Source organism: Puma concolor, chromosome C2 (genome assembly GCF_028749965.1).
Source record: "Puma concolor isolate L17-30 chromosome C2, mPumCon1.1.hap2, whole genome shotgun sequence".
NCBI classification, from domain to species: Eukaryota; Metazoa; Chordata; class Mammalia; order Carnivora; family Felidae; genus Puma; species Puma concolor.
The window spans coordinates 145081971-145108655 of record NC_141675.1 but is presented as its reverse complement, the minus strand read 5'-3'; the positions used below and the strand labels follow the sequence as shown (position 1 = coordinate 145108655).

General features: G+C 39.8%; 1 protein-coding gene across 6 annotated transcripts in view; it reads left to right on the top strand.

The window, feature by feature from the left end:
* The window catches only part of GRIK1 (glutamate ionotropic receptor kainate type subunit 1), a 375649-nt gene that overhangs the window by 240719 nt on the left and 108245 nt on the right, over positions 1 to 26685 (top strand). For all 6 annotated transcript variants that reach the window (XM_086675821.1, XM_086675820.1, XM_086675824.1 and 3 more), the window contains exons 4-5: positions 8416 to 8597; positions 25592 to 25645. In XM_086675821.1, the coding sequence (XP_086531947.1) occupies positions 8416 to 8597; positions 25592 to 25645 (236 nt within the window). The remainder of the gene's footprint in view (positions 1 to 8415; positions 8598 to 25591; positions 25646 to 26685) is intronic.

The window sequence follows — 26685 nt, the reverse complement described above, 5'->3', positions numbered from 1 at the left end:
TGTAAATGAATGAGTATGGTGTCTTCCAACAAATGTTTGTTTATAACAAAGAAGGAGGCCGGTGTGGTGGGACCAGCGTGAGAGGGGAGGGATAGTGGGAAACTAGGTCAGAGAAGAGCACCTTATGGATCATGGAGGATTTTATAGACCGCAGGAAGACCTTCTGCACTTCATGAAATGGGAAAACCATTGGAGAGTTTTCAGCAGAGGAGTAACATCAGATTTACATCATAAAAAGATCATTCTGGCTCTTGTATTGATAATACGATAGAGGGAGGCAAGGGTAAAAATAGCCTCTAGAGAACTGAAGGCAATTGAGGAAGATAAGTTAATAGAAGAGTAAGAAAATGCCAGTTTCTAGAAATATTTTGAATGTTGAGCTAGCATAATGACCTGAAGGAGTGAAGAAAAATAGAGGAGTCAAGGGTGACTCTAACCTTTTTAGCCAGAGCCAATGGAAGGAGTTAACATCACCTAAGATGAGGAAGGTTATAGATGGAACTACTTTGGAGGAAAAAGGATGCTATCAGGAGTTTTTTCAGTCATGAGCATGTGAAGTTTGAATTTATAATGTCTGCTACATTCAAGTGAAGGTGATGAACAGGCAGCTAATATATACATCTGGAATTCAGAAATGTAGTGTGAGCTGGGGGTACAAATTTGAGAGTCCGTGTATCGATAGGGCTAGATAAGGCCCTCAAGGAAATGAGTTCCAGCCAGATGCCTCTAGCCCTGAGTTCACAACACATCGCCATCAAAAGTTGGGTTTTTTTTTTTCATCCATGGTTGCCTTATATCATTTTTCTTAACACATCAGAGCCATGAGATTTCTAAAACGCGGCCTAAAATTAAGAGCTATTAACTATCATTGGAAACAACGTCTCAAAGCTTTATAATGAGGATTAATTTGAAATAAGGTGGACACACATAAAAATGTCAGTGATTGAAAGAAGTAATAAATTCAAGGAAAAAACACAAAGCAAATGAGAACCGCAAATATCACAATAACTAAATTCTTGAGTTCTGATTATGTGGCACACACTCTTTTAAATATTTTGTATGATTAACTCGTTTAATATGCTCAACCACTCCAAGTGAGATAACAGCTCGAATGGCTGTATTTAAACAGTGACTTGTTATTTACTGCATTTATTACATTTCCTTTCATCTTCCCATAGAAAACAGAAAGAATATACTGTCCAGAACCAAGAACCTTGACAGAGGCCTGAAATTTGGACTTGAAGAAAGTTAACATTTTGCCATAAGTGACGAAGCCAAAATGAAAGTTATTCAGTATGCGATCAGTGCCAAATAAAAGAATAAGTAAATCTTTTCCCTTCAGCAATCACAACTTACCCCCACTGTGTTATTATGACCATTTGTGCCAGCCAGAACACTTCTGCTACATGCCTTCCCACAATTCCACCTGAAATAGCTGGGGGATAGAAATCCTTGGCACTCAGTACCAACAAGATAAAAAATTATAGCTCTTTTTTTTTTTCCCTCTGTCCTCACTCTTTTCTACCCTTCCTATCCACCCACTCCAGTCCTCTGCCCAGAACCCTATTCAAATTTTCAGAATTCTGTTTGGAAGCCAATCTTTAGATATTGCATGAAGGTATATTATTTTTAGCTACCATTGATATCAGCAAGAATTCAAGACTAAAATACTCTGGTTGAGCTAACTGCAACACAGTTCATCTCAAATATTTTGACTAGATTCTTCTTTGAGGTCCTTTGATCAAGGGACACAATTTTTCTTTTGGGAAGTCTCTAGCTTTTTTTTTTTTTTTTTTTTGGATACACGTTTGAAAAATCGTATGTATGAAGATCTGCACTTAAAAGTGCTATATTTCCCCCAGGTAATTCACTCACTTACCCATTTCCATTTCTCAATTCTGATTTTTCCTTTCCTCTGGAGGGTACATAGATCCCCTTAAGAATCCTATTAGATTTGGGTATATTAATACACCAACAAGTTTTTGAAATGCCATTTTCTATGTTTCTAAGTACAAATGAAGAGGAAATTAACATTTAAAATGTACGATCTTATCTTTGGGTCCCAATGGTTTATTACACTCATTTTTATGGCATCAACCCCACTGATGTGGTTTAATCAACAGGGAATTAAATTAAGACTCAAGAAAACATAGGTACTTTTCTTTTGAACTAATACTTATTGAATATAACTAAAGCTGTCCAGAAATGAACTGGGCTTCAGTGTGAGGTGGGGAATTTTTCAAATAGAGAGGTGCAGCAACAGCTGTGTAGAGGGGATTCGTGCATCAAGTAGGGGTTTGGCCTTTAAGGTCCCTTCCAATTCCTGGCATCTGTGACTTATTTTCAGGACCAGTCTAAACAATTAACCTCACTGTGTCTCACTTTCTTTACTGCAGAATAGCACTGATACCTTTTCACCTCAAAGGTGTATTGTGAGGTTTATTGAGATATTTATAAGGCATATAGCATCCTTCATAAAAGGAGTAATGTAAATGGCAGTTTATTATTACTTAAGGAGAAGGCATGGGAAATTTTAAACACTCACTGTAAATAGCAGGTTCTTTTTTTTTCTCCTCCGTATCTCCACCTGTTTCCAGAGTCACTCCCTGTGTATGCAAATCAGCATTTTTCTGTGTCATATCTGAGTGCACAGAGTGGATAGCTAGCCAAAATGAGTGTTTAGAATTGGCCGTTTGGGAACCCTCTTGCACTGTTGGTGGGAATGCAAACTGGTGTAGCCGCTCTGGAAAACAGTGTGGAGGTTCCTCAAAAAATTAAAAATAGACCTACCCTATGACCCAGCAGTAGCACTGCTAGGAATTTATCCAAGGGATACAGGAGTACTGATGCATAGGGGCAATTGTACCCCAATGTTTATAGCAGCCCTCTCAACAATAGCCAAATTATGGAAAGAGCCTAAATGTCCATCAACTGATGAATGGATAAAGAAATTGTGGTTTATATACACAATGGAGTACTACATGGCAATGAGAAAGAATGAAATATGGCCCTTTGTGGCAACATGGATGGAACTGGAGAGTGTGATGCTAAGTGAAATAAGCCATACAGAGAAAGACAGAGACCATATGTTTTCACTCTTATGTGGATCCTGAGAAACTTAACAGAAACCCATGGGGGAGGGGAAGGAAAAAAAAAAAAAAGAGGTTAGAGTGGGAGAGAGCCAAAGCATAAGAAACTGTTGAGAACTGAGAACAAACTGAGGGTTGATGGGGGGGCGGGGGGGGAGGGAGGGGAGGGTGGGTGATGGGTATTGAGGAGGGCACCTTTTGGGATGAGCACTGGGTGTTGTATGGAAACCAATTTGACAATAAATTTCCAAAAAAAAAAAAGAAGAATTGGCCGTTTGGACATTTTTGAAAGTTATCTCCATATGCATAGCCCAGGTCGAATTCATGCGAAATAGATTCCTTGCTCTAAAGTGCTTTTGAAACCAAAGGTGCAGTTTCCAACTGCCTCCCTGGGGGGTGAGAGTAGAGGAAGAGGCTCTTGTGGTGCTATTTTATATCTCCACATGTGATCCATGTATTTAAAGAGATGTGAACCTAGAAAAAAGGATGCAAGAAAGGTACAATGAACTCCTGTATTCCCTTCATCTAGGTTAGCCGTTGTTATCATTTGGCTGCATTTGTTTTAATGCTCTGTGATTCTCTAAATACAAAAACAATTACAACAATCATAATAGTAAGTAGTAGTGTTATTTAACCATTTGAAAGTAAGTAGCTGACATCACGGCCTTTTTACCCCTAAGTCATTAGTATGTATTTCCTAAGAACTATGGCCTTCCTTGTTATAGCCACACTACAAGCATCAAATACAAGAAACTTAACACGAATACAATACTAGTGTATACAAATAGGATAATACAATATAGAGTAATCATTTTTTTTTTATTTTTTTTTTTTATTTTTTATTTTTGGGACAGAGAGAGACAGAGCATGAACGGGGGAGGGGCAGAGAGAGAGGGAGACACAGAATCGGAAACAGGCTCCAGGCTCCGAGCCATCAGCCCAGAGCCTGACGCGGGGCTCGAACTCACGGACCGCGAGATCGTGACCTGGCTGAAGTCGGACGCTTAACCGACTGCGCCACCCAGGCGCCCCTAGAGTAATCATTTTTTAAAAACAAATGCTCTGCAGAGATGACTGAGGCTAGGAGAGTAGGTGTTTGCTGGCCAGAAGGGCTCACTGCAGGTTGTTCTAAACCCCTGAGGCCTTCCCAGTGACCAAAGGGCATGGCTCTGCCCAAGGCACAGACAGAACCCCCTGGGGGTGCTGTTGCCCAATGGTGTTGCAGGCCCTACAGCTTTTTTCACCTGGATGGAAGGGACTCAGAACCAACTTACCCAACTCCCCACTGTCATGGAAGTCACCTGTGCCCAGGTACACCTCATACCCTCTCCTCACAGGAAATGGCTGAGTCCAGACCAGTTTTATTGCAGAATGCCCCTCAGTTGGGTTTGATCATCTCCTGAACTGCATTTTACTTTTCAAGTCCCTCCATCGTGGTGGGCTAGAAAGACTGCCACCGACACCAGATTTGCATGCACTGTAACCGTCCTCTGCATTTGGAGTCCAACCCTGGGAGCGCTGGGTCACTTGTCAAGGCTTGCTTCCAAACTCGGAGGACCATTAGCAAAGTTAGGAGTTGTGCCTAAATCAATTTCCTTTCCCTAAAGTAATTATTTGTTTAGCAAATAAGTTTTGCTACTCTTTACAACGCATGGTGGGTGATTGATGGATTGCTGCACAGTGCAAATAAAAAGGAACACTTTCTCTAAATTTTTCTACCTGGGAACTAAGGGGAAAAACAAGAAAAAAGAAAAGACTTTTAAATTGTAAATTCTACAATGTTTGCTAATGAAGGCAGAATGGCTTTCTTTTTTTTTTTTTTTTTTTAGCAAACAATTGCTTTGGGAAGAGAAATGTAAACCCCCCTGGTCAACCCTCATTCTTCTTCCCACAACTTGGTCTGTAATCTTTCAACCTGTTGAGCCTCTCCCTTCCCGAGGCCAAATCACCTGCCAGCAGACAAACTGAGAAAATTAGGGGCTTAGTAGTCAGTTTTTCCAAAAGATAAATTTAGACCAATTAGAAACTGGGCTTTTGTACTGAGTCGTTCTCCTTTCTCCGCTACTGGTATTAAAATCACTTTCTTTTAGAAGAGAATTGTGAGAATGCATGGTCACCTTTTTTGAGGAGGAGGGAGCAAAATGTCTATTCATGGCCTCATTTACCAACTAAATGTTTGATTGCTTTATGCTGGTCCAGTTTTTTCTCTCTATTTATGTGTGTAGTTATTTATTTAATAGTTAGTTAGTTAGTCAGTTAGTTGATCTGAAATCTAAAGTCAGGAGAGACACTGATTTGGTTAAGAAAAGAAAAGAGGGGCGCCTGGGTGGCGCAGTCGGTTGGGCGTCCGACTTCAGCCAGGTCACGATCTCGCGGTCCGTGAGTTCGAGCCCCGCGTCAGGCTCTGGGCTGATGGCTCGGAGCCTGGAGCCTGTTTCCGATTCTGTGTCTCCCTCTCTCTCTGCCCCTCCCCCGTTCATGCTCTGTCTCTCTCTGTCCCAAAAATAAATAAACGTTGAAAAAAAAAAAAAATTAAAAAAAAAAAAAAAAAAAAAAAAAAAAAAAAGAAAAGAAAAGAAAAGAAAAGAGAAGAAAAGAAAAGAAAAGGAGCCTGAGATTGGGAGTCAGAAGTTACACATGGCTTTCAGTCCGGGATCTGTCACTTAAGCCTTAACAAGATCTTAGGATCCTGAGCAGGTATCTTCAACAGCCTCCATTAGCCTCACCTTATGATTTATAAAAATTGAGTAGTAAGTGAGACTCCATCTAAGAGCTGATGGGATGAAATCTTTCCATGGGCTTTTACTTTTTGTTCTTTCGCTTTTGCTTTCTATACCACTTTATTCCAACCTGAGGACCTCGATATAAAACTAAACACCGAAGAACTGTTTTCCTTACTATTTCTGACTTACTGTAAATTTACAAGTTCTGCTAGCAGCTCAACACTTAAATTGATTAAATCATCTCTGACACACGGTAGATTTCATGTAATGAAAATACCTGAAACACTTAGTGCAAAATTCTGAGGTGCTCAAAATAAAATGAACATTGGAAAACAAGACTCCAAGATTGTTACTAATGTATTGAAATACTTACATTGCAAATTACCAGTACATTGCTCATTTTGGTTCTAGCCACGTAAGAACAACTGAATCCCTTCCTTAAAGCAAGATGGGTTCATGTCCCACCTCTTTCACGGGGTTTGGCATATAAGGAAGATCCAGGAAATGTTTTTCGATAAAAACCAATAAATGAAGTGAGAAAACATATTCAACTTTAAAATACCATTAACATGGGTAAATCATCATGATAGGAAGATGCACTTCTAGATCAACATTCCATTCAGCAAAAGAACAAAAAGGCAGTTTGTTGCAGCACATGAAATGTTCTTTCTAAATGGTTTTCCCATTTTATTTAAAGGCTACATTGGTCTCCCTTGTGGCCATGCTCAGGAATAAGAAAAAAAAAAAAAAAACTATGCATTTGCAAAGCAGGAGAGCAATAGAAAAAACTCAAATGAGACTCAAGTACCCAGGAGTAAAGAAGAAAGAAGAATGAGGGTCCCTGTTTCTATTTTTTCCCCATTTCACCAAATAATCCCAAGCTATATCTGTTCCCTGAGCACCAGCAATTTGTGTTTGTGAGGCTGGACCATGAAGGAGAAAGATTGAGTGCAGGACTCACAGGCAACAACTTGAACTGATGGGTCCTCCTCACTATCTTTGTTACCCTGAGACAGTTAATTGCTCTAAGCTTCAGTTTCCTTAACAGAAATAACAAAGATAATAATGCTCACTTCACAGGATTGAGGATTAACAAATATGCAAGTCCATGTGCTCAGTTTTCTTCCATTTGGCGTAAGCACGAGTGGCTCAGGACTCGTGATTCTGGAAGTGAAGAGAGTTAAGTGGATCATTACTGACATTTGAGAGCCTTCAACCACACTGATTGGTTTGGAAAAAAGCAAGAGCCCAGAAAGGCTACCATGCTAAAAATTTCCATTATTATGTAAAAAAAAAAAAAAATTAACAATGAGCAGTGACTCTTGTTATGGTTCTACAGACCCTAACCACCATCATCCCCCAATTGCATACACCCATTTGACTCCAAAGAGCCACTTAGTTACAATGTTACTGTGCCTCAGAACCCAACCTATCCAAGGTATTAATTAGAGGGACATTTTAACATCTGAGCCACAAAACTGTGGTTTGGGTGGAGTGGGCAGATAACTAAATAAGTAAAATAAGAAAATGAAAGCAATATATCAAGTCCAGAGGTAGCTGGCATCCGTGACAGTGCATAGCAAAATTTCCATCTGAATACTGATAACCCTTAATATTTCCTATTGATTACGTGAAGTTGACAAATCCTAAAGGCACAGAACTGTGCAATAAAAAAAAAAAAAAAGTCAATTTTCCAATGTGATGAGAGTCCTTGAGTGAGAGCCAACGTTATGCAGTGTAGCAATCACACGGTAATGTTAAGGGAAATAAGATGGAGGTTTTATATAGCTGTTTGCTTCGCCCCAGTAAAGTATGTCTGTTAGAAAATGGTAGAGCTCAGTAGATTGATTTGTTCTTATGGAGAATCAAACCTTCTCCATCAAGTTAGTTGGCTGTATATACTTTCCTGCAATTATCAATGGTGGGTTTTAAAGGAATTTTTTTCTGGTTTTATTATCATAATCTCTAAAAACTCTATGGTATTTCTTTTTTTAATCAAGAGAGGGTTTTCCAATTCAATCTTCAATCACATTAGAAAGAGGATGTGATGAGCCATTTATAAATAGTTTATATGGTAGGGACTGGAAAATTATACTGAAAGCCCAGCTAATTAGCTGGTAAACAGTATGCTATACATAAATACTTGATGACAGGCTTACAGAGATTTACCCCCCAAGAAATTCTAGTATTCTATTGTTGTTTATTTGTTTGTTTTTTTAAGCAAGCAAGCATTATCCATGTCATTGCACACCTTTGGAAACGTCAAGCAACATTGGTTTACAAAAGCTTTATACTTACAGACTTGATTTGTTAAAGGTTTGTGGTGTTGGCCAAACACTGGAGGAGACAACTGCATTCTAAATAAATTCAAAATTTGCTTGGGAAATTGTGTTTCCAAACTACACATGCATACCCACAAAAGGAAAATGCAGTATAATCTACCACAGAAAAGGGAATGACAAATGAGAAGTCAACCGTGTAAACTTTTGGAAGGTGGCCTCTTGATACATTTTGGGAATGATATGAGTTTGACTGTAAATGGCAATAAACAAGTCCTCTTTAGACAGAACAGTCTGTTGCATGATGGGATTGTCATTTTCTAGGCCTCATTCGTCTACAAGAGCTCATCAAAGCTCCCTCCAGATATAACATTAAAATCAAAATCCGCCAGCTGCCCTCTGGGAATAAAGATGCCAAGCCTTTACTCAAGGAGATGAAGAAGGGCAAGGAGTTCTATGTGATATTTGATTGTTCACATGGGACAGCTGCTGAAATCCTTAAGCAGGTAAGAGGGTGCAGGGAGGAGGTGAGGTGGGGGGGGGGATATGTTCGTTTCTTTTTCTCAAAAATGCCATCTGGTTTCACTGAGTGCAGCGTGATAAAGCTGCTGCAGTCCAGTTTAGGCTGAGGACTGCAGCTTTCAGAACCCTTTTAAGGAGTCACAGGGCTCGGGGAGTTTAATGAAGCCACTTGCTGTATGTAGTTGTAGATGGTGGGGGGGGGGTGTCTTAGGTATTGGGAGGTACGTCGATAACGTCAACAGAGGTTGACAGGAGAAAGATGTCATTTCAAGGTGATTAAGCATCTCATCTTTCAAATCTCTTGAAAGACTGGGCAGATTTCATTTACACAGCGCCTGACTTGTCCTAAAGACATCTTCCTCATGGCAAGACCTCTTTTGTCAAACACGCAGGATTCCAAGCATGGTGAAAAGGGGGCACAGGGACAATGAAAGAAGAGATGCTTCTCTCTTGTAACTCGTCATAGACAATGAGCTGCCATGCATTAATCTTTATGAATAATGTGAGTAGAAACACTTGATAAATTGCAAAATCGTATGTAAGTGAAAGGTATTAGTAATGTTAGGAATAATGATAACAGCAGAGTAATCATTTCTAGCACTTCAGGATATAGCCCTGATCTTATGCCCGTGAAAGAAAATTCAGAATTGGAAAAAAAGATAGAGCATAGACCAGCGTCCTTCACCCAGAGTGATTTTGGACACTCGAGGAATTTTGGTAATGTCTGGAGACATGTTTGGTTGTCATATTGGGGACAGTGGCACTCTCCTGGCAACTAGTAATTAGAAGCCAAGGAAGCTGCTAAATACCCTATCATGCACAGGACATCCCCCACAACAAAGATTTATGTACCCTAAAATGCCAGTAGTGCTGAGGTTGAGAAACTCTGGCATAGACAAAGACAATGGAAAAGGCTAGCCAGATGTTTAAAATAGAAGCATTAATAAAAGATCAAGGGATGAATTTGGAGGAACATGGGGAAAAAAAATAGCCAGGTTATATTTACGTGGCCTTAATGGGTGTCTCTTTGTATTGAATATAAGTGGTTATTGTAGCATAAGGCAATGTTCTTGTCTGAAATGACACAAGCTGTTATTGTACTCTCTAGTTTAAAAGGTTTAGGATGTGCTATGTGGTTCACTGGCAATGGGCACTGATCTCTTAAGCACACCAGTCCCTCCGTACAAATGCAGAACTGCGGATTTCCGAATCACTTGGGAGAGCTCTTAGAGCAGCCTATCCACCTGACTCTCCACGGCTGGATCTCATACCTGAAGCCATGGAGTTCAGAGTTGAGGTTTTAATTTCACCTGAAAGTAGACAATCAGGAAAGTTGACTACATGTTTCTATTATCTCCTGGATGGTTACACTAAAAATCTATATCGAGTCAGAGAAATATTTAAAGTTGCAGTTGAAAACAATCTTAGACATCATCAAGGCCAATTCTTTCACTTTAGGGGAGGCGAAATGACTTTCCCACAGTTACAGAGCCAGGATCTGGAACTCAGCCTCCTCTATCCCATCCTGAACCTTCTCCTCTATGAAATTTTGCTTCTCTAGTTAGGGGAAGAGTAAGTGTTACCTACTTCTAGACTACAGTTGTGTTAACAAACCTTTAGATACTATAATCGTCTCTCAGTAAAGAAAGCAAGCATATTGTAGTGATGTCACAAGCTAACTTCAAAGGTAAATAAATACAATCAGCAGCGTTTTATCTTGAGGCTTCATTTGAGAATTTCAATTCAGTTCATTAAAGTGTGTAATGGGGTGTGAACCAGAACTGAGAAAAACACCCAGATTCTATGCATAGCCCTCAAAATACAAAAAAGCATCCCCTCCGGGAGTCTGTTATAACAGAGACTGGGGACTTCTGTTAGATTTAAGACAATGATTTGCTGATGAGACTTCTCTTGGTGAGATAACCATTTGGCTCACATACCTGGCTACATCTCTCCCAAAGCACAGGCTTGGAACAAGCAAGCCTGGGAAAGAGTTTCTCCTCTATTTCAATAAATATGGATTTGATGTCCCACTGATGCAAGTGGCTCTTTCCTGATAGCATAGAGATTACTTCATTCAAAGACCAATTTTTTGGAACAACAAACCAAAAAAACCTTCTAAGTGAAGCCCTCCCAAGAAATGTCAGCCGGGCTAAGAGGGAGTGGGATTAGTTCAGTTTTGCTCTAGCCATTGACGTAAACCCTTTCCTCCATCCTGTGCCCTATTATGTTTTATCTTGTATTCACTCTCCTCATCATGTGAGTGGTAGGATTGCTGTGAGGCTTTGGGGGAAGTATGTTCATCCACTTTTTGTTGCAGACTAATGAGTTACAAATGTTTGGAAGTGGGGAGAGCCTTTGTAGAAGTTCTAGCATAAAATCCCTACCTTACTGTGTGTGAAAATACATTCACTCTTTGTGAAATCACAGCAGAGGCTCCAGGTTGGTTTTATCCGGACCTCTGAGAAGCTATATGGTTGGAAAGTGATACTGAGGACCGTAGGACTTGCTATTCTGGTTAAAATGAGGCCCAAGGGCTCTGTGTGACCCAGTTTGACTTGCTCCATTAGCTTTGGACAACAACCTGTGGAAACAAAGACAGAGACCTTCCCTGTAACTGTCTGCCCAGTGTGCCTCTAGGGAAGCTGGAGAGTGAAGGAGTTCAAGGCCCTAATTCCAGCCACTAGTCAACCAATCTCTTCCAATCTCTTTTCCTGAGGTGCCATGATGATTCCTGGCATCCGATATTCTGTCTAATGCAGACAACCCCTGGGGTAAATTTGGTATTCTCAGGTAAGAGTTGAGGAAACTGAAGCTCACATAGGTTAAGTGCCCCAACAAGGTCACTCTCTGAGTAACCAGGCTGCCACATGGTCTCCAGACCACCTGTTTTTGGAGCCTGTGTGCCCACTTTACCACGAAGGGCCCCCATTCATAATGGGTAAGCCATTCCATTTTGAAGTAGGCTTCCAGAATGTCTGAAAGAAACACAACCACTTGCTGCTGGTCTCTTTTAGATAAACTTAATATTAATAGCTCCCAATTTTTGGTGACTAAAATCATTGCTGATAAAATTTTCTCTGCCAGGTCAACTTGGCTTTCTTCTCAAGCACATTTCCCATTATTTCCTTGCATTTCCCTGCACCTTCATCATATTTTACTACTTTGTAATGATTCTTCAGAAAAAAAGAAATCAAATGCACTTTAAAGAAGATATCTGACATTTATCTAAAAGTAAAAATTGGGGGGAAAAGTCTATAGTTATTCTTGGGCATGCTAATCACTCCGGTAAGGTAATTATTTCTATTCATATTGAACAAGTGCTATATGATGAGAATCTGAAGTTATTTCTTAAAAATTAGTTAGAAATTCAAATGTCAAGACTTGATTAGGTTACAGAGGAACAGGGCTTTCGTATGAATGAAATGTCTTTGTGAATTTCTGTAGTCTGAGAGTGCCCCCAGCAACCAGCAGGATATACATAGGACTCATCCCATCACTCAGCATCCTCTTCTCTCCCTGTCTATCCACCACCTCCCAGTGGGCGTTCTGTTGCTTGGCAAGGATGCTACTGTCTCCTAGCCTGTCTCCAGCGTGGACACCCCAAATCCTCAGCACTTCCCCCAATTCCTACTCTCTTCCCACTGACTCTCCACTGCCTGCCCTACCTGCACCCTTACTGATTCCTACTGAGGCTGATTCTACCAAGAGAGTGGCTGATGGGAGACGAATTTAAAGATGAGGAATGAAGTGAGAACACTCTGCACTGGAACTCCTAACACACGTCCAGCACCATGCTGGTTGATAAGCAACTGTCTCCTTTACTCTACCCAATAACTCTTGGTATAATTGGTATTATCCTTCTTTTGCACACAAAAATTGAAGCTCAGAGATAGTAATAATTTTATCCACCATGTACTGAGCATGCTCATAATGCAAACATCTGGGCATCGACTCGTTTGTGGTCCATATTCCCTACAATACTATAACCTCCAGGAGGATAGAAACCTCCTTTGTCTTGTTCTCCTAAATCCCCAGCATGTACTACATTACTTGACACACAGTGGGTGCTCAACACTGCTCTGCTGAATGAATAAAGGAAATGGATAAATGAACGATCCAAGAACTGTACTAGAAGCTCTTGAGAAAAGCAGTCTCCTAAATCGCCTCCCTCCAGCTCACTCAGTGTGCTGTACTCTCAACTCTGCCAAGCACATTTGAGCAAGTCGCCCCTCTATGCCTCAGTTTCCTCAAAGGAAGGTTTTATTCAATGTCTGAAGCCCTATATTATTAAGAACTGTAATGCATTTCAGCCTATGATTCCACTTCCTGAAATACATTTACCTCTTTGGAGAGCTGCACAGACACTTTCAAATCCTGTAATAGGATTGAGAAAGCAAGTCACAATTTCAAGCACAGTAGCCGGAATCCTAACGGTTCCCTGACGGAAAGGGAGGGGACACCGTGATGCTCCGTTCAGCAGGGAAGCTGCATCAGGGCTGGGCCGAGTCCCTGAGCTGGACAGCGGCCAGTAGGTGATCATGAACATGCTGTTTCCCTCTCAGGAAACCTGCTTTCTTGTTTCCATGAACAAGTGCTTCAGAAGAGAGACTTCTCATCCCCCTCACAACACTTAGAGCAATGAGCATTAAGCTATAATTGAGCCATTAGTCTCCATAAAACATTTTAGAACCAAAATATTTCGTGGAATTATATCACATTTTCTCCTGTCAACATTTGTGCTCTCTTGTTTTTATTTTTTTTCCTTTCTGTCAATTAACATAAAAACAAGGCCAGGGAGAAAATGTAGTTTTAATACCCTGCTTCCTTCTACTAGGAAGTGGAGCGGTAATGCTGATTAGTTAAATAATTTTGCGCATTGATTCTTTCCTCGTAGATGTTGTATCTATTGCCTATGAGCAGGACAAACAGAGATGGTTAGAAAGAGTTCATTTCATATTTCCACAGGACAGAAGCACAATCAGTTTTTATCTCTCAACACAGAAAACTGCCAGCCAAGCAGTACATCTGCGATGTGCCAAGAGGTCACAAACCCGTGTTTGGAACCTGCACCCACTAAGTCAGATACACAACCCCATCATGTTTAATCATAATCATAAAGACCTTGGGAGCTGCTCTTATAGGACTTCCCGTGTGCCAGGCACTGTGCTAAGCGAATGAAATGCATCAATCGTTTTCCTGAGAAAATTCTGTATACAAGAAACTGACAGAGCTCGGAGAGATTCTGTAACTTGCCCAAGGTCACAGAGCCAGCAGTGGCTAGACTGGGATTTGAAACTTACCTCAGGATTTAAAAGAGGGGCAAAAAAAGCATCTCATTCTGATACTGTTATGTACACCCAGATGCCAACTGATTCTCCTCGCAATAGAACATGGAACACGTGTTGTTAAGCTTTATACTCCTTTAATTCAGTTTATCAAACATCCACTCATTTGTCCAGTTTACATAAGTCCTCAAGAAATGCTGATTATATTGAAGCCAAGGAGAGAATGTGGTAGGAGCACAGTAGAGAAATTCACTCTTTAGTTGAACACCTATTTGTTGAGTACTTATTGAAGGTGAGAACGATACAACATTAAAAACAACACCAAGGAAAACATACATCTCTGCCCCCTTAATCAAAAGAGACCTTGAAATGAAAGTCACAGAGTGTAGCCATCCAATGCCCATGGACTGGTGAAAGACTGGAAAACTCATTTCTATCTATGACTAGAGTCTTAGACTGATGGTCAGTAGATCCAGTTGCAAATTCTGCTCTTGCCCTAATAGAATAAAATAATTGCCACTCACTGGGCACTCACTTTGTGCAAGACTATGCTATGCATTTGACTGGAATGGTATCTTTTTATCCTCTCAAAATATCTCATGTTACAGATGAGAAAAATGAGGTCCCATGTCATACACCCAATGGTAAGCCCGGAATTTCAAACCAGGGTTTAACATGCCTATGACCTGAGTTTCTTAGACCATTTAGATATGCTATTTTCAAAAGTCTGTTGGTTCTTCTTAAATGCAGTCACTTCATCTGTCAAATAGGATTGTTGGATTCTAATCTTGCCAAGGTTCTCTGCAGCTCTGAGCCTCCATGCATACGAGTGATCAAGAATCTTCTTCCCAGTGTTAGACATAAAGAATTTGTGCATTGCCTTGTACATAGTAGGCTTTCAAAGAAATGGGGAAATACTTAAGCTGTTTATTTTTAAGTTCCTAAAGTCATTTGGTAGTCTTTGAGACCGTTAATTGTTGGGAAGTTCATTACTTTGGCTAAATCCCGATGATGTAATAATGACGATTCTCAATTTATACTAACTGATGATAATTTATAGTATATTATATAATTATTTTGGCAGCACATTCTCATCTTAATTATTTCTCTCAGGTTGATATTAAAATCTATTTACATTTCCTGAGCATAGAGTTAGTTTTGTTTGTTAGGAGCAGCTCATAGATATGAGTGTGTTATTCAATACACATAAGAATTAATTGATCTCTATGGGTAACTAACAATGTAGTGAGGGGACTTGTCATTTGTCCAGATTCTTAGTGTACAGGATGCCCATTTGCGTATTAACAAAAATTTCCAAAGAGTAGATTTGGAAAAGGATATAGATTTATTTCGATCTGAATTGGGAGGTAATCAAAATCACACGTATGCCTCAGAAATGCTCTAATGCTTAATTCCAGCTACATCAGAATTTGGCTGTATAGGTGACAAGAGAAATTATCCTTGCAATAGAAGTGGGGATAATTTAGAAGGAATCATGGAAATAACTTGAAGATGTGCACATCAAAGCATGTGTTAAGCCTTTAGCAGGGTTGGTGAACCTCAGCTTTATTCAAAATTTTGGGTATGCTCATTCTCCCCAGAGTGCCTTTTTCAGGGGAAAGGATCCATAGCTTCTTTCGGATTTCCTAAGGAAGCCTAAAGACTGAAGTAGGTTAAAAAAAATCACGTTGCTATGTTTATTTACCACCTCAGCTTCTGTAACCCTTCATAAATGCAAGATTTTACCAAAAGAATCCTTCCACCCTACTTCCCCGATGACTGTTAGCCAAATCCTTTCTGTCATAAGGGTGACTCTGTAGGAAGTAAATCCCACCATTATTTGGCTAGCATGTATTAGATGCTTTGTACGTGCTAAAGACTTTGCCAAGATAGAGGGGGAGTAAAATACGATGAAAAACTCCAGTGTATTGAATGAGGTCATATAGCAGAGGATCTCATGGCTCGTTCTTTGCTATATCTGTAAAATTTAGGAATGTCTTGTACATATCTCACATTGTTTTGAGAGACGTTAAATTTGACAATGCCTGTAAGGCATCAAGCCCACCACTGATGCATGAAATATCCTACATGTGAGAGATTACCATCATCAACACCATGAGTGGTATCGTGCCTAGGCAAAACTGTAAGAGTGATACAGTGCTTCCCACTGCTAACTCTGTCACTGCATCACCTCCCACATATACTATGGCACAACGGTGGTCCCCAAACCTTCTCTCAGCCTGACTTCCCAAGTATCCCTATCGTATCTTGCCCCATGTCATGAAATCTCCATACCTAACTCAGCACACTGCATCTTCCTCCTCTCCTTTGCTCCAGCCAACCACATTCTCCTCCTGCTCCTGTCTTGGTGACTAGAAATACCATCCAATTACTCAACACAGAAACTAGGAATTCACTTGACTCTACCTCACCCTTCCCACTTATGAACTACCAAATTTTGTAGCTACTGCTTTCTGAATATGTTTCAGATTCAACCTCCTTTCCCCATCTCTATCATCATCTTCCTGCTATATTAGAACATTCTATCTCTCTGTCGCAAGCCCCCATTTTTTTCTCCATCCAGCATCCATGTGGCCTCAAAAACTGTACATTCCAAATAAAATATGTGACATTTCTCTTCTAGTATGAAACTCCTGAGTGCCCTATCCCCACTTCCACATTGCCTGAAATACAAAAGACACATTGTTTAGTGTGTCATGCAAAGTTCTCCACACCTTGTACCCACTGCCATTGTAACATCTAGTATGTAAATATATCTATAGTAATGTCTATTACACAATTTAAAAAAAATTTTAGGGGCACCTGGGTGGCGCAGTCGGTTAAGCGTCCGACTTCAGCCAGGTCACGATCTCGTGGTCCGTGAGTTCGAGCCCAGCGTCGGGCTCTGGGCTGAAGGCTCAGAGCCTGGAGCCTGTTTCCGATTCTGTGTCTCCCTCTCTCTCTGCCCCTCGCCCGTTCATGCTCTCTCTCTCTCTGTCCCAAAAATAAATAAACGTTGAAAAAAAAAATTTTTTTTAAATAAAAAAAATAATAAAGTTACAATTTTTTTGCAAACTGCCCTTTCTTGATGAAAGTATACTCCATTTAGGAGATTAAAGGTCTTCCCAAACATTACCAAAGGGATTCAAAATTAGGATCTAATTAATTCTAATATCTAAGAGATGTTGTAATAAAAATAACAACGTAGGTCTGAAATCCTGATAGAAGGAGGAAGGGTGAGTGAGGGTCCTCATGGTACCTGCAACACCATCCAAGGCACAACCTTGTACAGCTAGGTCCAACTCTCTGGACAGAAGGGTCCCTCAAAAATATATGAGCAGCTTATCAAGCTCTCTTGGCTTGCTGGATTCATTCCTTATATTAAAGCATCAACTCCTGTGGTTCTAACTCTTCTCTCACCAATCATATGCTTTTATTTGGGTTCTCAAAGTCCAGAAGAACTTTGTGCAAATTATTGACTTTCCTGCTACATACATCTCCTATTATCAATTAATAAATTAATATAACACAAAGAGCCCAGGCTTAATATCTAGCCTGGGTTCAACTGCATAGTTATATGCTCTTTCAAATGTATAAACTGAGGATAACACTTTCTCCCCAACAGTACGTAAAAAAACAAAACAAAACAAAAAAAGTATGACAGCAGTGGGCATGTCGTGGCACTTAGAAAACAGTTGCAATGATCATTGTTGTTATAGCCTAAAACTACGTTTGGTTAATATAAATAGGTGATTCTCAGTTCTGGCTGAATGTAGATATTACCTGGGGAGTTTTGAACAGTTACCAATGCCTAGAACATACCCCAGACCAAATAAATCAGAATATTTAGAGAATGGGTACAGGTATTGGTGTTTTTTAAAAGTTCTTTAGAGATGCTAATACACTGACAAATACTCATATAAATAATTATTTTCTAAGCCTGGTAGCTATTAAATACATGGGCAAAATAAAAAGCCATAAAAGCTGAAGAACAGGACCCAGACTCACGATGACTTCACTAGTCTATGGATAACTCATGGGACCAGCAAGACCACCAATTATTGGCTGCATGCCCATATTTCCCTCAAAATGTTATATGCAGAGTAATTGGAGGTATAGTTTTTATTGCCACCATTATTGCAAGATTACAATGTGTTCAACATATTTATTCTCTGTTAACTTTCCAGATTTGTTCAGTACTTTGTCTAGATTTGTTCAGTACTTTTAGATTTTCTCAGTACTTTGCTGTTCAAACTTTTCTTCATTGTGTTCTTTTTTTTTTTTTTTTTTTTTTTTTCCCACATCATTTTCCCACCAGTTTTCCCTGGATGATACTGACAGTTTATTCTTCGGGTTCATGTAATCCTCCAAAATCTTGACTCTCTCCTATTTGCCAACTTGCCTATTTCATTCTGCCAGGGGAAATCTTTTTTCCTGCTCTGTTGTCAGCAGTCAGTATCCCTTAAATAGCATAATCTCTTCTGTTGTGCACCTGAGTGATGCAATCTGGCTCTTCTGGTAGGATTGTCAGAAGCTAAACTACCTCATTGTTTTCCACTCCATTTATTAATATCTGTAAGCATCAGCTTCCCTTCTTGTCCTAACCCTACTTCTAGAGAGAGAAGCTTATAAAGAAATTACAACTGAAAGATATTCCCAAACAGCATGACCATTTCATTCACCAACACTTTGTGGACTATCCTTTGCTTTTCTTTCATTTCTCTTGGGGGCAGGAGGAAGATGCCTGGGTTTGTAAGTGGTATAGCACCATCTTCCAACAGATGGAAAAGCCCTAGACTCTCTTTGTAGATGGCTGGTATCTGTGCACAGACACAGAGTTAGCAGGTGCACATGAATGGAAGGACACGGAAAAATTTTTAAAGTTTTCAACTTCAGGGGTACCTGGGTGGCTCAGTCGGTTAAGGGGCCGACTCTTGGTTTCAGCTCAGGTCATGATCTCACGGTTCATGAGTTTGAGCCCCACATTGGTCTCTGTGCTGACAGTATGGAGCCTGCTTGGGATTCTCTCTCTCTCTCTTTCTCTCTTCCCCTCCCCCACTTACACTGTGTCTCTGTCTCTTTCAAAATAAATTAACTTAAATTTTTTTTAATTTAAAAATAAAAATAAATAAAAATAATGTTTTAAACTTCAAACATTTTTCCCCTTGACACGTGCACTTGCTATTAATATACCAAAATTGTTCAGTCTCGGGTGCCATAATCACGGAAAGATGGGCAAATGAGGTACATTGGTTTCCTTTTGGTGCTGTAACAAATTTTTACAAATGTAGTAGCTTAAAACAACATGAATTTATTGACTTATAGTTGTGGAGGTCACAAGTGTAAAGTCAATATGACTTTACAAGTTGACAAGGCTGCATTCCTTTTGAAGGCTTTCTGGGGGGATCCAATTCCTTGCCTTTTCTAGCTGCTAAAAGCTGTCCTCATTCCTTGGCTTATGGCCCCACATCTATTGCCTTCCCCCCCCCCCACCCCCCGGGCTTTCATTTCCACATCACCTTGTCTGCCTTCTGACCTTCTGCTTCCATCTTATAAGGACCCTGGTGATTATATTGGGCCCACCTGGATAAGGCAGAGTAATCCCCCAGAGTCACCCCCCCCAAATTAAAATCCTTAAATTAATTGTGATGGCAAAATCCTTTTATTCTTTTTTTTTTAATTTTTTTAACGTTTTATTTATTTTTGAGACAGAGAGAGACAGAGCATGAACAGGGGAGGGGCAGAGAGAGGGGGAGACACAGAATGGAAGCAGGCTCCAGGCTCTGAGCCATCAGCCCAGAGCCTGCCGCGGGGCTCGAACTCACGGACCGCGAGATCGTGACCTGAGCTGAAGTCGGACGCTCAACCGACTGAGCCACCCAGGCGCCCCAAAATCCTTTTATTCTATGTATAGTAACATATTAACAGATTCTAGAAATTAGGATATAGACATTTTTATGGGGTCATTATTTAGCCTACTCCAAAGGAGTGGGGATCCAATGCTATGTTCTATGCATTCCACTGTTGCCTTTGTAGATATAGATTATGATCATTTAATTTGGCATGAGTATCTTTTTTTTAAAAAAAGCAATAAAGACTGATCTCAAGGCCTACTTATACCTAAATTGTTCTACTGAAGGTCAACATTAAAAAGTGTGTTGTTGAAGAAGCAACTTCTCCAAAGACAGTGTAGGTGCAGCCTAAAGTATGACACTTGGTAGGTGAGAAAGCACTATACCCTAGCACTCAAACGTTTTTCTAAAAATCACTGCTCTGAAACTTGATATCATTCAATGGATTTCCTGAAGATTATTCTTACACTGAAATAACTTACTTCTATCTTGTGGTAAAACCATTATTTTAGCCACATTGCATGTCATACATTTGGAAGTTGTTCACTTGAAATTATTGACTAAAAACCTTGTCTGATGATTGAGAATTTATCCTGATATTGAGAAGGCTATAAAAGCAGCAATACACTTCAGGTTAGTCAATATAAACTTCGAAGACACCTATTTTTCAATGAAAAGAAGCAGTAATAAAAACCCTTATAAATATTACAGGAATACCTCAAAATCACATAGGAGCACTCCAGGTTTCATTTTAAGTTTCTGCTACTATGATAGCACTGTTATGCCAATTATTTGTGACATATGGCTTGCCCTTAGCAATGGATGCTGCGAATTTGTAGAGAATTTTTTGTTACTGCCTCTATAGCACTGCATTGCCTTCTAGAAAGTGATCAGGCTCAAATAGGGTGCAGACTTCTTGAGATACCAGGAAATGTTATCAGAAGACTTCTACCCAGAGACTTTCCAGGTATCTCATAGGCCAACTCTGTCACTAAACACAGGAGTTAGAGCCCACTAACTATCTCGGTTATCTTCCTCAAGACTTGAATGAGGGCTCTTCAGACAAACTAAAATGTGATCTTTGTGCTGCTTGGGCTGCATATGATAACCCATCTAATTCCAAGAGATAGTCTTTGCTGAGAATAGAAAAGGAAAGTCAATGCTACTGTGAACAAGGTCATAAGTGTCCTATTGTAAAAATTCCAGAGAGTGGATGGGCGGAGGTGAGGCCACCATTGTTAATGAGCAGTAACTGCCCCAGGGTATTTTGATAATGGTGGGACCATTAGAATTGTCCTTTTGAGAGTCAACTGTCAATGAGTTCTTTTCTATCTTCATGATTCATTTTAACTACCAAAGGGGGGGAAAAAAACAGGAATTATTTTCTAGCCACTGAAACAACAGAATAGTATGTGGCATTTCCGTGATATCCTAATCCAGAGAATCTCTTCAAATAGGTATCAGCCACCCTTCCTCTTGCTGGCTTAAGGATTATGTTTTCTAGATAGCATAGAATATCAAATGTATTCAGAGTATCAAGATTTTTAGTCTTTTGGTAGTCTTCTCTGTATTAGTCAGGGTTCTCCAGAGAAACCGAACCAATAGGAGAGAGATATGAAGAGACTTATTGGGGAATTGGTTCACATGACTCTGGAGGCTGAGAAGGCCTACAATCTGCCATCCACAAGGTGGAGAGCCAGGAAAGCCATGGTGTAAGTCCTGTTTGAGTCTGAAGGCCTGAGAACCAGAAAGGCCTGTGGTGAAAATCTTAGTCCAAGGCCAGGAGAAAACCAAAGTTCCAGCTCAGGTAATCAGGCAGGAGGTAAAAGGACATATTCTCCTCCTTCTGAAGTTCTGTTTCATCCAGGTTCTCAGTGGACAGGATGATGCCCACCATATTGTAGGGAGGGGAACATCTGCTTTACTGAGTCACCATTTCAACAGCTTATCTCATCTGGAAACACCCTCACAGACATTCCCAGAGATAATGTTTAATCTGGGCATCCACTGGCCCAGTCAGGTTGACACATAAAATTAACTACCATAGTCTCTCTTGAGCTCTTATAATTGAGCTCTTATTATTAACAACGAATAGCATTTTGGGGGGCCTTTTTTGCTACTCTAACCCAACTCAGCTACCTCAGACCCAAACAGTTCATCCCTCTTCGTGAGAAAAAAATCTTTTAGCTTCTCCCAATCATGATTATTTATTATGCACTATAGTTCTATTACACAAGGAATTAAAGCAGCCTAGAAAGTACATTTGAAACAAAGTGATAAATACATTTTAAAGGGTAGAGGAGTTGGAACAAAGACGAATATTAGATAAGAAAAACAAAGCTGAATGGCATGAGCACACATAAATATATACTTTGCGTTCCTACTAGTTGCTAATGAAGAACCCACAGTTTTCACCCTAAACTCCCCAGCAGTCAAAACAAAGTCATGAAAAAAGAACACCTCCATGCCTTGCAAAACTCATGCAACAGAAAATTGTTTTTATTCAGAAGAAAAACAGCTTGCTATGGCCCTGATAACCATGGTAATCACCTATCCAGGGTGAGTCTCTGGAGGGTGACGTGTCAGGATCTTCCCCACCTCTTTGGCCAAAACCAGCACATGGCTCCCCCCAAGTACAAGAGAACAAGAAATGCAATCCTGCCATTTGCGTTTCAAGATGGGAAATTGGCAATGGCATCAATGATGTCTAAACTATGGGTCTTCTAAAATCAAGAAGAGTAGTGGATTCTCAGTATTGCCCCTATTACAGATAGATAATGTTATTGAAAGGGCTGGAGTTTTTACTGTCTATCAATCGAGGTCAATGATATGATGTCAAGCGTTGTTAAATAAGAATAATCCTGTTAAGAAACAAACACTATCAAAAGAATATATTAGTGGAAGAATGAAGGGTAATATAAACAGTATTGACAGCCACATTCATTTCATATTAATGTGTGCGATGTGGTGTGTTTAGTGCTGTAAAAAATGATTTAGAGATAGCCAGAACTAGTTTCTAGCAATATTGCTTTGGTAAGGTACACACTGCCTAGGTCAGCACCACTCAGTTAGTCGGGCAGATAAGTACGCTATCAAAATTCAAAGAGGGTAACGTTTCTTAGGAAAAAGTCAGTTTTGCCAAGATTAGAAAACTCCCCATATCATGATTATACTTTTTTATTTGAAAAACTGACATTTATCTTGATGTGACATTTTCTTAATCCCTTAATGACTTTTAGTGGAAATACCAATGTGCAGAGAGAAAATCATCATGTGAACGCAATACTTTTATTTATAAAGTATACTATTATTAGATGACAAACTGCTGGCCCCAACCAGTCTACAGACTCTTACATGGATGATTGCTTAAAAAGCACCACTTTTGATGCTACTGGCTTTATTCTTATCTAGAAGCTTCTCAATCACCTGTGTCCTAGTGAGTACACAAAGGTAGCAGGTGAATGATCCATGACTATACTCGTTTCTTATTTTCCATTTATAGGAAATTCAAAGGAAGAACTAGGAGAAACTCACCCAGGCACTAAGTAGGAAAGTCAAGAATGGAGATTTTTCTAGCGTGCCAAATAAAAAGTATACCCAGATGACCCAAGGGTTCTATCTGCAATAAAAGTAGACCTGTTAGACGAATATTCACTGTGTCTTCATAACTGTTTTCTGACATTAAATACGAGGCATATCGAATGGATATTTGCATCCAATCAAAAAATGTTTAAAAAAAAAAAGCCTATGCCCTCAATTGGCGACCAAACGTCTCCAAATCACGTATTATTCTTATTTTTTTATTTTGTTAATTCACTTATTTATTTTTAAGAAAGAGAAAGAGAGAATGAGCAAGGGGAGGAGCAGAGAGGGAGAGAGAGAGAGAGTCCTAAGCAGGGTCTGCACTGCCAAGCATAGAGCCCAATGTGGGGCTTGAACTCATGAACCACGAGATCATAACCTGAGCCGAAACCAAAAGTGAGATGCTTAACAGATTGAGCCACCCAGGAGCCCCTCCGAAATCACATTTTAAAAGAAAAGTCAGCCCAGTGAAAAGCTGAAAACTCAGGTGCCTTTTTGTTGCTTTTTCAGTGTTAGAAACAATATTTTAAACCTCAGTGTCCAGCTCTATATCTTGACATAAAACTTGCCCAGTCCTCTTTCAAGAGGTAGGCTTGGCTGCAATTACACTATCTAACAACCAAAGTGAAAAATTGGATTCCTGACTGACCGTGGCAGGTTAGCTCTTTATGCTCCGATGATATAAGAGACCAGCTAACAAGACCTCACCATGCATGGCTTTAAACGTTATTGATGGCCCTAAAGCAATTCTACCCTTTTTAAAATTCTTTTGTGAGCTCAGTCTTGTTATCACCATAGGAGTGACTTACACACGGTGGGGCTCAGGATTCAGAGAGAGTTTCCTGTCATTTGTCTTACCTTCGTGACATTACAATTTCACTAAATATTCCTCTGGTCTCCACATTAGCAGAAGAGGGCAAAAAAAGTGTCTGATTGGTGTGTTCAGTGCTGTCATTGAATACTCTCTTCATTCTTTATACCTTTTCACATGAAATCACTCTAGTTTACATATCTTAGGCACTTTCTAGGACCTCTGATAATATATGTTGCTTTTCCTGAGATCTTTGCAATCCATTTCTTCAATTGCAGTTATAAAAGTCTGTTCTTTGTTGTGAATGGACATGTTTTCCATATATTGGTGATTCTCAACCACTGCTGTGAAATACAGAAATCCAAACTCTGCTCTGAGGAATTCCAATTCAGGATGGCTCTGTAATGGAGTCTAAGAATATCCGATTTTAAAATTTCCAGAGGGTATTCTCATTTGCATTCAGAATTTATCAGAGTTGTGGGGAGAACCGACTTGGAAATTTTATTTCCTAGGCTTCTGCATTCATTTCTATACAAATACCGAGAAACAGCACCCAAATAGTCCTTTGCTGACCTGCCCCCAAGGAAGGCGATGCCCTTGATTTGGGAGATTTAGAAACTGTTGCTTATCTCCAAGTCATTTGCAACTATTTCTCCTCAGTGGACACCATTTCCAGGAATCCAAAATAAGATCACAGTTTAATAAACTACCTCTACCCAGAAAGCTTGTCCTTTCTGCTCACCTTCTTTCCCCCTCCCCTTCTAGGTAAAAACAATACACACAGAATGTCTGGAACTGTCAAGATCCCAAGTAGGTAACTGGGGATCAGAATTAAGAGGTGGTGTGGCATTTGTACAGGAATGGTCCCCATCCTTCTATCTGTAAACAAATCCTCTTTTCCCCTCCTCACACTGTGGGGTAAGATGGGAGAGCAGTAGAGAGAGAGGCTTCAGAGATATGCATATGTATAAATCCTCATTTAAATACATCTACATACCAGTATTGCAATTCAACATTTAATGAGTTCTACTCTGAGGCATTACGGTAAGTATTAAAGCTAAGGAGATCAATAAAATATCTATCTAAGCATGGTGTTACTCAGAAACCTAGGCAATAAAGAAAGTAAAACACTGCATTATTAAGAACAATTCCAAATATTAACTTTGGTGAGCATAAACTATTTTTAAATTTGATCGTTAGACCTGCCACTTCAATGAAGATCGAACATAGTCTAATGAAAGAATATTGGATGGAGGTTAATGGCCTGGGTCCATATCAGCCCACATCAGCTACTGATCTGTCTCAGGTTTCTGATCTGCTGAATCCATGGGTTTCCAAAGCCTCTTCCTGTTCTATGTCCTCAAGCTATTGCAATTGCCCTACTCATGATCTATTTCTTATTATAATTCTGTTTCTGATTCTTTCCCTGTATTTCTCTTTTGCAGATTCTGTTCATGGGCATGATGACTGAGTACTATCACTACTTTTTCACAACCCTGGTAAGCACATCTGGTAGAAACGTATTCCATGCTATAGGAAACATTTCCAGTTATTTCAAAGTCATCCCCACCAGTGTCAGGGGCAGGATATTGTCATGGAGATTTGTATTACTTTCCTAAGAAACCTATAAATCCAGAAATGCTGAACAGCAGGGTTTTTTTTCTTTTTTAAACTAGCATCTATGTATATGCATCTGAAAAGGGATTAAAATGATACTTCCATTAAATAGAAACTGTCAAAGTGCATATGCATAAAGAAGAATCATCTACATTTTCTATATACATTAGAAGGCACACTAAAGTATATCTTGGCTTTTTTGATCTATGAGATTTACCTGCCCAAGTCCAGTAGATAGCTGGCTTAGCCAGGGGTCACCTGTCAGGTGTTTTGAAGACCATTAAGAAAAGGAGCATCAGAGATGCTTTGCACAGAGAATATTCTTCACCATAAAAAAAAAAAAAAAATGGCACTGAGCCTAAGAAATTAAGAAACAACACTCTAAATTTTGAGAGTATCAGATCAAGGGAGAATGACTTAGGGCATTGAACACATGTGAATGATGTGATAGCTCTCATTCAATTTCAAAAATCTGTGCCCCCCCACTACACCCCTCCCAACACACACACACACACACACACACACACACACACACACACACACATTCCACTTTCTTACATGAAAAGAAAACGTAAAACCAACCTTCTTTACTACTCTGTTAAGGTGTGTCCACTGAAATCCACCCAGATTCTGAGAAATGTATTAAGTACCATTTTACCAAATAAAACTTGCAAGGGAGGCTGATGAGTAAGGGAAATATAAGAATTTGGAACAAGGACCAGCTGTCCTTGAATAAATACTACTGATAGAAACAGTTCATTCTATTCCTCACTCAAGTATCTCTGAGAGCATGAAGAGGTACAGAGGACATCATGAGACCAATGTTCTGGGGCGAGTGCCAAAATCATCACTGCTCCAGAGCTTGGGACAAGGGAGTGGGATGCAGGGCAGAAGATCTTGAACTAAAGTTTCCATGATCTTC